The 12,927-nt window shown below is 48.9% G+C and overlaps 1 protein-coding gene across 4 annotated transcripts in view; it reads right to left on the minus strand.

Moving 5' to 3' along the window:
• The window catches only part of LOC149335437 (ATP-binding cassette sub-family C member 2-like), a 100,485-nt gene that overhangs the window by 36,867 nt on the left and 50,691 nt on the right, over positions 1 to 12,927 (minus strand). For all 4 annotated transcript variants that reach the window (XM_089552127.1, XM_089552128.1, XM_089552126.1 and 1 more), the window contains exons 2-4: positions 11,957 to 12,115; positions 10,388 to 10,522; positions 1,176 to 1,316 (exon numbers count right to left, since the gene is read on the minus strand). In XM_089552127.1, coding sequence (XP_089408253.1) covers positions 1,176 to 1,316; positions 10,388 to 10,522; positions 11,957 to 11,965 — 285 coding nt within the window. In that variant the 5' untranslated portion in view covers positions 11,966 to 12,115. The remainder of the gene's footprint in view (positions 1 to 1,175; positions 1,317 to 10,387; positions 10,523 to 11,956; positions 12,116 to 12,927) is intronic.

Consider the following 12,927-nt stretch of genomic DNA (forward strand, 5'->3'; position numbering starts at 1 on the left):
TTTAGTAAATAATGAGGAAGCCTAACAGAAGTCTGCGCGCCACCACTGGGGTCTGAGCTGGCGTTCAGCAGTTTGATTTCCATGTTCTTGCCACCTCAGCCACCAGTCTGAATAACACACATACCGCGCATGATGCTCCGAGTATACGGCTATGCCGCTAACAACTGGTCACGTGGTACGAGCGAAAGGGATAACAGGGTACAAACCAACATGCTAGAAACTTTGCGTTGGTATTCGTATGCTTGTGCGCATGTTATACCGGATCCGAATCTATTACCAAAAAGTACATGTGCTATCAGATTGCTATGTGCTATCAGAAGTGTGCATATCAGATTAATGTGCACCTGATAGATTATCATATGCTTCATTAGACCCGTTTACATAGAGACATGAGCCAGGCTAGTCGCTCACTCTGGACGAGGTTAAGAATTCTGGTTCATCCGTAAACAATGTTCACGCTGGATTCCTGTCTAGTAGTACCGAACTTTTTAGTGTTCTGATGCATTATTCGAAAAAGAGACATATATATTGTCTGTTGACCTCATCTATTAGCGTCTTTCAGAGAAGTTTGATAAATTACTGAGTTATAATCGAAATGGTCTAGATAATTAAGAGAAACGGGAAAACTTCTCTTACAAAAATTTTTTAGACAATAGACTTTCGTCTATGGACCGTCTGCATGAAGTCTATATACTTTATGCAGGCAAGTCCTAAAGACTAGTCTAGAGGCAATACAAACTCTACAGGCAGTCCATAGACCATCTATAGATTTATGGCAATACATGTATTAGACTGTTGTCTATAGACACTCTTACAGACTATGAGTAAACACAAGAAAATACCGGTATCTATAGGAAGGCAACAGTCTAGAAGTCTGTAGACAGTCTATAGACTATATTTATAAGGTTTGGGAGTGTTCGCATAGGGAAGAGCTAGTTGAACAACCGCTGCTGATATTATCTCTTCAGAGAAATGCGAAGATTTATTTCTGAACGATACCTTGCTCACTATCTGATCAAAGAAACACGACTTCTTTATTCGGTATTACGACGACGAACGCAGACGACAGCAGCCGATCACGGGGTAGAGTAGCGCTTGAAAGACAGTAGCACTACGCACCACTGCGAAACCGTAAACGTCAGCAATAAACAACCAGCGGAAATGCTTTTTCATACCTGGCTTTTCTCGAGACATATGTAGTCCGTGACAGCGTCCAGCACTGTAGCCGTAGTCAAAACCCCTAGCAATGTGCAGACGAATCCTGAAGTCGGTAGGAAACGCTTCCACCTCTTCCAAACAACAACCAGTAGTCCCACCTGCCAAGAACGCACATCTGTTGGTACGATCCTAGCGCAAAACACTGCACCCAGGCTTGTGCGACTGACCTCTGCATAATAAAACTAAGCCTCCCGAAAAAGTTTACAGGGAATCCTAATTCCATGAAGTGTTGGCAATTCGACCGCATTATCAGCCCTGCTGATGCCTTTACGAGAAGTGAAGTCACTTTCCTTCTGATTGTATCCCTTCCCTCCAGCTAAAGAGAATGTTCTCATTTGATGACGTCACTACTCTTCAGCAAGTGGGAATGCTCCTGTCTGGGGACGTCATTTCCCTCTAGGCATTGGAACTGCCCTGGTCTGAAACGTAACTTGCCTCCAGTCAATTGGCGAATTTTATGAAGGACGACGCATTAAAATCCGCTGTTTTCGGCGTACCATACGCTGTCGGCAAGAGCTACAACCCTCCCTCTTCCAAAATCAAACCACAGATCTGTCATTTGGACGGCACGTGGATTAGTTGTTACGCTGCAATATGTTCAGTAGAAACCTCAGAGACGGGACAGCAGAAGGAGGCGTTTGCAGTGATGAGTCAGTCGTTGTACACTCCACCTGCACATGGCATTTCTTCACTACTGGACGATGTGAAAAATCTCGGCCATTTCTCAGGTTCTCCCTATGTGCATCTCTCCGGATTTCAGTTTCTATACTACTCGAGCACTTTTTTTTTTCATATCTAAATTTCTCTCCCTCGCAGCTCACAGTCTACACATCCCCATTTATCCCGTTCTACCGTCACTAAAACATATTGCCATGTCTCAGTTTCTTTACAACACCTTCAAACTATTCAATTTCTCTCTCTTTTAGAGAATATGTTGTATGAGGAAGGTCATCTTAGGTAAACGGAGCCAGCTAACAACCGGCGTATCTGATAAACGGACCTTACCGGATTCGCAATCCAGGCCATGGATATGTCATCAAGATATACCCGAGCGAAATGGAGCTAAGAAGTAGGTGTAACCCAGACGGGCCTGTTGAGGCCTTGTGAGGAATAGCAAAAGGGGCCCAGCGTGAAGGAGTGCTTTACAACTATCGCCCTTTTTCCACCTTGACTACGTGATCGATTTTGAAAAGTCGGCACGTTTCTTCCATCTCTTAATATCTGAATGCAAATCGCAATTTCTTTATCTACTTGTCTTTCCTTGTTTCAATTTTTTTGTTTCCGCATATGTTCTTACCTCAATACAACCATTTTTTATACATATTTCTGCTCTTAACATCTATATATATCTCCATTTGTTTACAAATACGTTTTCAAGTTCCGCTATGTCATCGATATCTGTTCTATTTATTTATTTATTTGTTTATTTATTTATTTATTTATTTATTTATTTATTTGGATTAACCTCAGGTACAAAGGCATTCACTATGGAAGGGAGGGGGTATAAAACGATTTGAATGGCAGGCATGATGATTTCCTGGTTATAAAATATTAGCTGAAATAGTTTACAAGCTTTGTTACATTCCGGTTGCACAATCTTAGCTAAGGCACTGTGAAAACGCGAATGACCAACAATGGAGGTGCACGATCCGGGAATGCGGATCCAGTCCTGCGAAGTGCGCGGTATGAATAACTGACGGAAAGTTTCTGTGTGTTAAAAAGCGACGCCCACTTTTTGTATAGGTATGTCTTTAGGCAAAACGTACCTGTAAGAACTTTCCTGAAATAAACAGTATACAAAATTTGCGACGGAAGGCGAGAGATGTAAGATTCAATGAGTTTTTCATTGCAGTTACGTTAGAGATGCGAGTATATTTACGAAGAATGAAACGAACGGAATTCATTCGAGGGAATAAATCAGGTTCTCATCGCTGGAGTCCTAGATAGATGCTTCCATATTTAAGCTTAAGGATTAGTTCTTTGTACAACAATAGTTTTAGTAACAATGGAAAAGTTACGGCGCAAATATCCTATCTGACGGTTAGCGCCGCTGACTAGTTAATTAATATTATGTAATGGCCGATTAAGCGTAGACGTGATGTGGACACCATTATAACGATATGAAGAAATGTATTCCAGGATCAGCCACCGCGGCGGCTCAGTGAGTATGGCGCTCGGCTGCTGGCCCGAAAAGCGCGGGTTCGATCCTGGCCGCGGCGGCCGAATTTTGATGGAGGTGAAATTTTAGAGGCCCGTGTACTGTGCGATGTCAGTGCACGTTAAATAACCCCAGGTGGTTGAAATGTCCGGAGCCCTTCACTACGGCGTCCCTCAAAGCCTGAACCGCTTTGGGACGTCGAACCCCAATAGACCAATAGTATTCCAGGATCGCACAATAACAACGCAGTACAGTGACTACTCTAAGGAGCACTACGGCCATTCTATGTCGCGACCGAAAGGTCTTGCGTTCACCTCCTGTGAAATCAGAATGCTTGTTATCCACATAAGCCTGGGTTATGTTAGGCCGGGAAGAGTGTGCCCAAGTGGGTGGGTGCTGTAGTGCCGGAGCCCACATTTCGCTGGCGGGCCTGTCTAAACCAGCGCTGCGCGCCCGCCGGCGCTCACAGCAGGCCCAGACTTTCTCGGACAAGTCGCGACATGCAGCGTGACTCATCCCGCCGGCGCGGCGCCGACACGGACCCTTCCTCCTTCCCTCCTCTCCGTCGGTGCGAAATCCTCCGACGCTGGCCGGCTCTCGACCATTGGTCTAATTTGAACGGTGGCCAGTGATTGGAGGATTTGAACGGCTGGCTGCCGTAACCGTTACCAGCGGCTATAAAAACGGAGCCGCGCTGAACCCGAGCGGCAGACGGCCAGCAGAAGAGCCATCACGCCGGAGCTACGCTCGCCGCCGGGGCCGCCCTTCTTCTTTGTGCTCGCCCGTGGTGCTCTTGGCCCTTGTATCATGTAAAAGCCCTTGTACATACTGTACATAAACGTCCCTTTACTCACCGTCGCCTCGACCGTTTCCTGGCTCGGACTCTAAGTCCCAACAGTGGTGACAACGGTGGGATGCCTCAGTCCCAACAGTGGTGGCAGCGGTGGGATGCCAAAACCCAACAGTGGTGGCAGCGGTGGGATCGACCGGCGTCAGCTACCTCGGCGCGGTGAGTGCCTGATGTTTTCCCCTCAATTCGCCAGACTGCTCTAGCACACGTGATTGTAGTTTAGAGTAGGGCTGTGTGTTGCACTGGAGAGAGCTTTGCTGTTTCGAGCCAAGTCGGAGCGCTTTGAAACGAAAGCTGGTGCAGAGGGAGTAAACGAGGCGTTGTTGGAAAGAATTACTTGCGCGTGTCATACTAGTAGCGCTATAGTAGTGAACGGCAAGGGAATTCTAAGAAAAGGGCAAACTACAAGAGGCTATTGTGAGCGATGGAGAACTTCAAAGTGAAGGAACTCATCGAAATTTGTGAAGAGTTGGGCATTGATTTGGGCCCCGCAAAACGAAAGCATGCGATTCTTGAGATCATGCGAAGGGAGAATGTAACGGCTGAGGAAGCCAATGAGGCCTGGGAAGAGATCACAGAACGCCGTGAGCGCGAGGAGGCCAAAAGACGCCGTGAGCGCGAGGAGGCCGAAAAACGCCGTGAGCGCGAGGAGGCAGAAAAACGCCGTGAGCGCGAGGAGGCAGAAAAACAGAAGCAGCTTGAGTACGAAGAGGCAGAAAAACAGAAACAGCTTGAGCGCGAAGAGGCAGAAAAACGGAGGCAGCTTGAGATAAAACGGTATGCTCGCGCTAAGAAACTGATGGACCTGGAGCTTGAAGCGCATGAGACCGATTTCGAAAGATATAAAACATTGTCCGCTCTACATGAGACCAACGGTCAGCAGCTGAGAGACAGGCCGCAGCCCTTCGTGATCGCCGAAGATATGGCGAAATATTTGGCGGAGTTCGAGCGCGTCTGCGAGAGAAAGCGCGTTGAGCGGAATGGTTGGGCACAGAAGTTGGTAGCCCTGCTTTCCAGCGAAGCGTATTACGTTGTCAAGCGCCTGTTGGACGACGGCTTGGCGGATTACGATGAGCTGAAAGGCTTCTTACTGGCGAGATATAACGTGTCACCGCTAGACCTTCGCCAAAGGTACCTGCGAGAGAATAGCACCCCATCGTTTAACGATTTTCCGTACCAGTTTAAAGCCGACATTTTAGAGTGTCTCGAAAATGCTGAAGGGTCGGAAGATCGTGACGCAGAGGTAGAGTGCGTAGCTGTAGAGCAGAGCTGCCAGTGCGGCACAGAGGAAGGTAGTCCGTACGTGGCAGATGTAACTGCTGCTGTAACATTGGGAATTGCCCCGCATTCGCCAACTGAGAAAACCTCTACACCATCGGATAAGGTAGTCACAGCATCGGACGATGCACTAACAGAGGTCTCGCCCATTGAGATTGTGGCGGAGTTACCGGAAAGCGAATCTCCTAGCGTGTCGAAAGCAGGAGAAGTTGCCGAACAGGGCAGAGAGGACGTCCGTCTGGACATTAGTGAAAACGCTTGCGCCGACGCAAGCGAAGTAGATGAGGACGGCACACCGTGTTGTGCAGCGCGTTCGGCAGAGATGCAGAAACACGAAACTTACGATCAACGGAAGCAGGCGCATGGAGAGTTTGCGGACGCTGAGTTGTGCGTTAGTGTCTCTGGCGAGGAATGCGAAACGAGTCCTGTGCTTTCGCACTGCTCTGAGCTTTGCGACATTCCAGAAAGCAGCTGCAGTAGCGGGAACACCGCGACTGAGTGCAGAGCCGACCCTCATCCGAAATTGGCTGAAACGCGTCAGGAGCATGACGAGAGCTGCGTGTCAGCAGTAAAGTCAGTAGAAAACACTGGTTCGTCTGCGCCTGGAGAAACTAAGGGGCTGGACGACAGTGGAGAACAGAACGTTCCAGACGACATAGGGGCGGTAGACGTCATTCCGTCCGAGAAAGATGAGGACGAATGTGCACTCGTAGAGGCTGACGAGGAAGAACGCAGTTTGGAGGACGCTAGTAAAGACGCTAAAGACAGGTCTGATCTAGGTAGCGCACGTGAATCGGCTGAGAATCATAGTGACATTGTCAGAGAACAGGAACCTAGGCGATGAAAGCAGCATGTGCTTCCTCAGGAGAAAATGATAGGAAAGCACGAGAAAGAAAGCTGCAACCGGAAAGAAAGTAACAGCCAGTTCCGAAAAGAGAGCTATCACCACAAGGTGATAGACAAGCAGTGCTGCCGCCGAAAGAACAGTAAAGGCAAACTCAAGAGAGACAGCTGTCACCGAAAGACGATGAAAAGCAGGCAAAAGAAAGAGTGGTGCCGCCGAAAGATGAAAGGCAGGCAGAAGAAAGACGGGCGCCGCCGAAAAGAGAGAAAGGGCAAACGCGCGAAAACGGGTTTCCACCATCGGAAGCGCCAGCGTCGCCGGCAAAATGACTTCAGTAAAGTCAGTCACGTTGTCAGCCCTGAAACTAGCGTCAGAACCAGAGCTAAAGAAATGTGCGAGGCATTACTATCGCGCAAAGCGAAGCGCGTAAGTGTGTCGCGGCACATAGGTCTGGGCAGTAGAATAAACTGCAAAAAGAAATCATACCAGAATTCGCGCGGGAAAGAGTGTCCAGGGATGAAACCGAGATACAAGAGAGCGCTGCTCAAGAAGCTCAAAATAAAGGAGCGAGGCAGGGGTGAATCTTGCCCCGAGCACAGAGAGAGCAAGAGGCGCAAAGTCACATGCTCTCATGCGGGCTCTCTCTTTCCGCTGCAGTCACGGGAGCAACCGCGCTCCCACAGAAAGCGGCACGCGCGCGCAAGGAAAACACGAGAACGGCTCAAAGAGCGAGAGATAGTACGAGGCCGCAGTGACAGGGGCAAGAAAATTGCCAAGAAGAAACCGTCGAAGCGCTGGGCCAAGCACAGTTATCGCGATAGAAAGCCGCGATTCGAGATGACGCCACTTAGTAGGCGCAAAATCAAAAGGCTAGGTAGAGGCGAACTTCACATTCATTGGAGAGGCAAAAAGTTGCGCGAGAAATGGACGACTCGTGGGAGGTCTGACTTGCCCCCACGAACAGAGAGAAAGAAAGAACGGTCCCATCGGAAGCGTTGCGCACTCGCTATGGGACGTCGCGACTGGCGCGCGAAGCGCAAAGAAAGGGACAAGTTGCCAGTCTATGAAGGCGAATCGCTCTCGTACTGTAGCTCCCGTAGAAACTGGAAAGACAAGTACAGAGAGAAAGAAAAGCGCGTATACCGCGAAAGAGGCAGAGACATTAGCTACCGCGGTAGTAGAGAGAGAAAGAAAAGCGCGTCTACCGCGAAAGAGGCAGAGACGTTAGCTACCACGGTAGTAGAGAGAGAGAGAGAAAAGCGCAGCACAGCGAAAGAGGCAGAGTCACTAGTTTCCGCTGTAGCGGGTGTCGTTTACCGTCCGTTAGAAGCGAGGAAAACGCGAACGTAGACGCACTAAGCCGTGTGTTCTAAGCAAGACTGCCTTCGCCTCCTCGTGACCTACATTTTGTCTCTTCGCGAACAGCTGTTAAGTTCGCTCGTAGATCGGGAAAAAAATTGATATCCTCATTTGTGGCCTCAACTGAGTGTTTTCCTGGCCGACTGATCTCAAGAGAGCAAATTTATTTTGCATTCATTTTATTCCGTGTTACGTGTTTGACACTTTGTTTGAGTTTATTACTTTAGAGGTCTTGTATCCCACATGTGTCTCTTGTAGAAGAGGGAACAAAAAGGGGACAGAAATATAGCCAGCAGAGTTTTTTGTGACATTGAAGTCTGGTGTTTTGACGGGTGACGGAGGGCACTTGCTCGTGTTGGGTGTTGCCTGTGGTCGGTCGGTTCTTGGCAACCTGCAGAACGATCAACGACCGATGCTGAGAAGCAAGCTCTTCCGAAGGACCGAGCGAAGCTGATCCAGTCACCTCGGCGACAAAGATGCGGAACAGTGATCCTGTCCTGACGAGCCGGACCTGTTCATGGAAAGGAGCCTGGAGCTACCTGCGGCTGAACACCGGACGAGAACTTGGAGGAGCCTGGCGTACGAGCGCGCCCCGCATCCGAGCCACGAGGAAGTAGCTCGTCTTCGTGGCGCATTGTCTGGCGGCGGTGCTGCTGTAGTGCCGGAGCCCACATTTCGCTGGCGGGCCTGTCTAAACCAGCGCTGCGCGCCCGCCGGCGCTCACAGCAGGCCCAGACTTTCTCGGACAAGTCGCGACATGCAGCGTGACTCATCCCGCCGGCGCGGCGCCGACACGGACCCTTCCTCCTTCCCTCCTCTCCGTCGGTGCGAAATCCTCCGACGCTGGCCGGCTCTCGACCATTGGTCTAATTTGAACGGTGGCCAGTGATTGGAGGATTTGAACGGCTGGCTGCCGTAACCGTTACCAGCGGCTATAAAAACGGAGCCGCGCTGAACCCGAGCGGCAGACGGCCAGCAGAAGAGCCATCACGCCGGAGCTACGCTCGCCGCCGGGGCCGCCCTTCTTCTTTGTGCTCGCCCGTGGTGCTCTTGGCCCTTGTATCATGTAAAAGCCCTTGTACATACTGTACATAAACGTCCCTTTACTCACCGTCGCCTCGACCGTTTCCTGGCTCGGACTCTAAGTCCCAACAGTGGTGACAACGGTGGGATGCCTCAGTCCCAACAGTGGTGGCAGCGGTGGGATGCCAAAACCCAACAGTGCGCCATGGAACCAGGTGGCCCCGGATTGCTCTTGTCGTAAAGGACGGCAGGTCGCTGTACCGTTAAAACTTCCACTTCGCCGCGATAAGAGGTCAAAAGTGCCTGAGCTTTTTTTTTTTTCAGCCCTAGCCTTTAAGCGCAAAAAAAAGGTTTTATGCCAAGGTTCGCGCTCAGAGATGCCTATACCAACTGTGCTGCAGCTGCTGTTGCCGTTTCAACAGCAGGCCGGTTCAGCCACCGCTGCTAACACCGAGCGCAGAAATACAGGCCCATGAACGCCGACAACCTTCCACCATAAACGTATACGTACTAGCATGCAGCAGCAAAAGCTTGCGGCACACGTGTTTTCGCAAATAAAAATATATATAGCAGTGCTGCCTCGCAGCCCAGTCGCCTGATATTGTTAACAGCGAATAAAGGATGGACGTGCTATCATACCTTCAGACATTTCAGGCGATTGCCGTACTTTACTGTGACGAAATAAAGCTTTCTGGTGCGAAAGCATTACTTCATGAGGTCTAACCGATGGACCTAGTCTATGTGAAGCTCGACCTTGAGGGTGACCTTGACGAAACAATCGCTGGCCGCTGCACGAGAGCACTAGGCTATCGCCACAGCCGATCACGCCTCGTGTTAAACTGCAGCACACTCTCGAGCTCTGCACTCCGCATCGTCGTCATCATCAACTAATACTACTATCGAACTAAAATCGTCCCCAAACGTGCCGACGACCCAGCAAAGCAAAACCATGAGACGCCCAGGCTAAACGCATGCTTTCGGAGGTCTACTAGGGGTAACTGCGTTAAAACCGTACCACTTTTGTTCTTATAATCCTGTGTTTAGAGTATGATGCGTCACGAAACCCAACAAAACAAACCACACCAAACTAGATATTTTTGTGCATGCCTACCTTCGATCAAATTTGCTGGCAATAGGACATTGTGGACCCAGTTGTTACATACCGTGACTATACCTGAACAGTAGTCAAGGATGAAGAAAGCACACAGATGAGGAGCCGAGTTGAAAACATTGAAGGAGAAGGCAAGAACGGCATAGAAAAAGCGCTGAATTACACAACATGGCGTTAACTGAACATCCTGAATGCACAAAGATGGCCCAACAAGGGCGCGTACAGGGCGCTGAGTAGGTGCAGGTTGTACTATAGACGATACTCTACAAGGATTTTGAGCCTAGTGTAGTTCAGTATTTACGACATTCTCGAACCTCAGAATCTCCGTAGGGGAGGGGGAATTAATCATTTTCACCTACGAGAACCTTGGTAGCTTCATAGGCGCCTTAAGTTCCATGATTTACTGCTGAAAAGTACAACCTGTGGACTGGGCACTTTTTGGCGTACTCTGTACATAACGCGATGATGTCAACGGCCCACAAGCACAGGACGTGGGCACCGGCCATTGCGCCAGGGCAATATTGATGTGGTCGTGCGTATACTCACAAACGACAGGGCCATGACCAAGTCGCACGTCGTTTCTCTCAGGGAAGACAGCAGCACCGTGTCGGTCAGCAGGCCTGCCCTCAGGGTCAGGTAGCCTCTGGTAACGCCGAGAGCGGCAGGCAGCAGGAGTAGCACCTAATTTTGAGCAAGCGGGACAAGGGAGGGCGATTTTGGAGCAAGTTTCGCACAGGCCTTGACTGGTGCGCGTACAGACCTCCACGATTTTAGCGGGAACACGAAAGCGCGTGCCTGGTGATACCTGAAGCAACATCCCATGATGGCCACCCTCACATTCGCTCTAATTTCACGCTACATTGGGGGTTGGAAAGAAGGCGAGTGAGATGACTGCTCCTGGTTTATGTTGTGCATGCCATCGTCGCACTGGCCGCTTCGGTGGCTAGACGATGGCTGTTGCGACGCGATCTTTTTGGGACCATCTCTCGGCCTCAGCAACAATGGTTGCCCATGGAATATCTCGAATGGGGCTAGTAAGGTATTCGCCTTAAAGCTAAGCATGGTGATAACTGCCGCCACCCCTTTTCAATGGGGACGCTCCACTCTTCCATCCGTAGGTATGCGCTCCCAAGTTCCTATCAACGTCCTGTAGTGTAAAAAGCTGCTACTAATCTTTGTTGTGTGTAGTGTTATCTGCGCTTTCAATTAAGCAGTGATGAGCAAATAATGCCATCACCTTCATCAACTAGACATCTAAGAAAGGTTTATTTTAAGAACACTGTTCCCTTCATGTCATATTAAAAGGCAACCGGTTTTATGAAATTAATTCTCAGTTACTAGTCATTCTTGTGCAGGTGGTGGGAGCCATGTCAAGTTCCGGAATAGCCGGCTTCATTCTTCCAGAGACACCTTTTCTTCTTACGAAGAATAAACTTCCTAAATAATTTATTGGTTGATCAACTGACTGACTGATTAGTTTACTGATTAACTGACTGACTGAATAGTTTAATCATTAACTTATTCACTGACATTTTATTGATTAACTAACAGATTAGTGCATCGATCGAGCGACCGGTCTGTATGGCATCGACCACTATCAATCCCGGCGGTGGCGCCCTGCTATTTTCTCAATACTACTTTTATCGATGTGTAAAGGGTAAGTCTGTTTAGGCTCAATTTCTTTTTCTCCAGAGAAGTTTTCGTAGTGAACGAAGCCAAAGAGGGGGTGATGATGTATTCTCGTGTACACTCATCATTTTGTTTATTTGAAAAAATAAAGTTCGCGCTGAGCACAATTATTTTAACTTTCGATTAACCATTTTTACTCCTGCGATACCCTTCCTGTGCAGCAGACGCTTCCTTGTGTTCTTTAGCCTCTCCCCCCCCCCCTCCCCTCCCACATCTTGCCCAGATACAAATTTCTTAACTAAACAGGATTACAGTCCTCAAGACTCGTCTTGGCTTCGCAGGATAGAATAGCCAATTGGTGTTCGAATTTTCATTGCAAATATTAATTAAGAGACCAACGGGAATCGAAATTCCCGCCACAAAAACGCCTGTGCCCGGCATCACGTGCTCTGAAGTAAAATGCGAACACTGTGTAGCCGGACTCACGAAGTGCATGACGTCGAGCAGGGTCCAGCACGGACCTTGGCGGAACAGGGGGTAGTTGTTCTGAGCCGTCTGCTGCGCACCGCACAGCAGCACCACGGCGAATGTGGCACACTTGAGCAGCTGCGACGCCACACGGGCCGCATACTGGGTCAGTTCCGCCTGTAAGAGAACGAGACAGTCATCGATGGTGAGCTTCACGCCGAGTGCAAGTCAGCACGTGCATAAAAAGACGTCTTCGTAAGAAGTGAGGGTGGATGAGGTTATGAATAAAGAAAAGGCGCGACAACTGTAACCAGTGCTGTTTGCTATTGATGCGGTAGCATTAGAACCCTAATTGGCCCCAAATGCGTCGTCCATCATAAACTTCGTTCATTGGTGAAAGCAAAGTGACGTCACCAGACAGGACGCGACACCACCAGATCAGAAGTAACATCAGTTCTGGTAAAGACATCAACCACTTCTAATGTAATCACATTGTCACCACATAATGTAATTTGATGTCCCAGTGAAAATTTTTCTTATGGCGAAGATTCTGCGTAATGCTATGATCGAGCTTTTTATGCTGCCTAGCTTGGCAGCTCCGCGCAGCCGCATCTATCAGGAGACACAGCCTTCTATTCCCAAAACCGACACCATTTAACGCCCGTAGGTAACAGCAGTAGTAAGGGTAGTGGCGGCAATAATGGCAGCAGCACATACAGGGTAATTTTTCTTTACCGTTACAGATTTTTATTTTAAACACTGGGAAAGATATTTCGGTACGGTCTGTAGAGCTGGGCTGTACAGCAAGGCCGACATTATCTACCTCATAAGGATCAACAACTAGACGATTAATTAACTTAGATTAAATAGTGAGATAGTTTGTTTGTTTTTTATTTTAGGGGTCCAGGTTCTACTGCGATCTTGATGGCCGTCAACATCGAAGGTGAGCCTTGTTTTTAAATTTTCTTAATCGGCAATGTGGTTCGAAA

Source organism: Amblyomma mixtum, chromosome 7 (genome assembly GCF_055824585.1).
Source record: "Amblyomma mixtum isolate Tamu chromosome 7, ASM5582458v1, whole genome shotgun sequence".
In the NCBI taxonomy this organism is placed as follows: Eukaryota; Metazoa; Arthropoda; class Arachnida; order Ixodida; family Ixodidae; genus Amblyomma; species Amblyomma mixtum.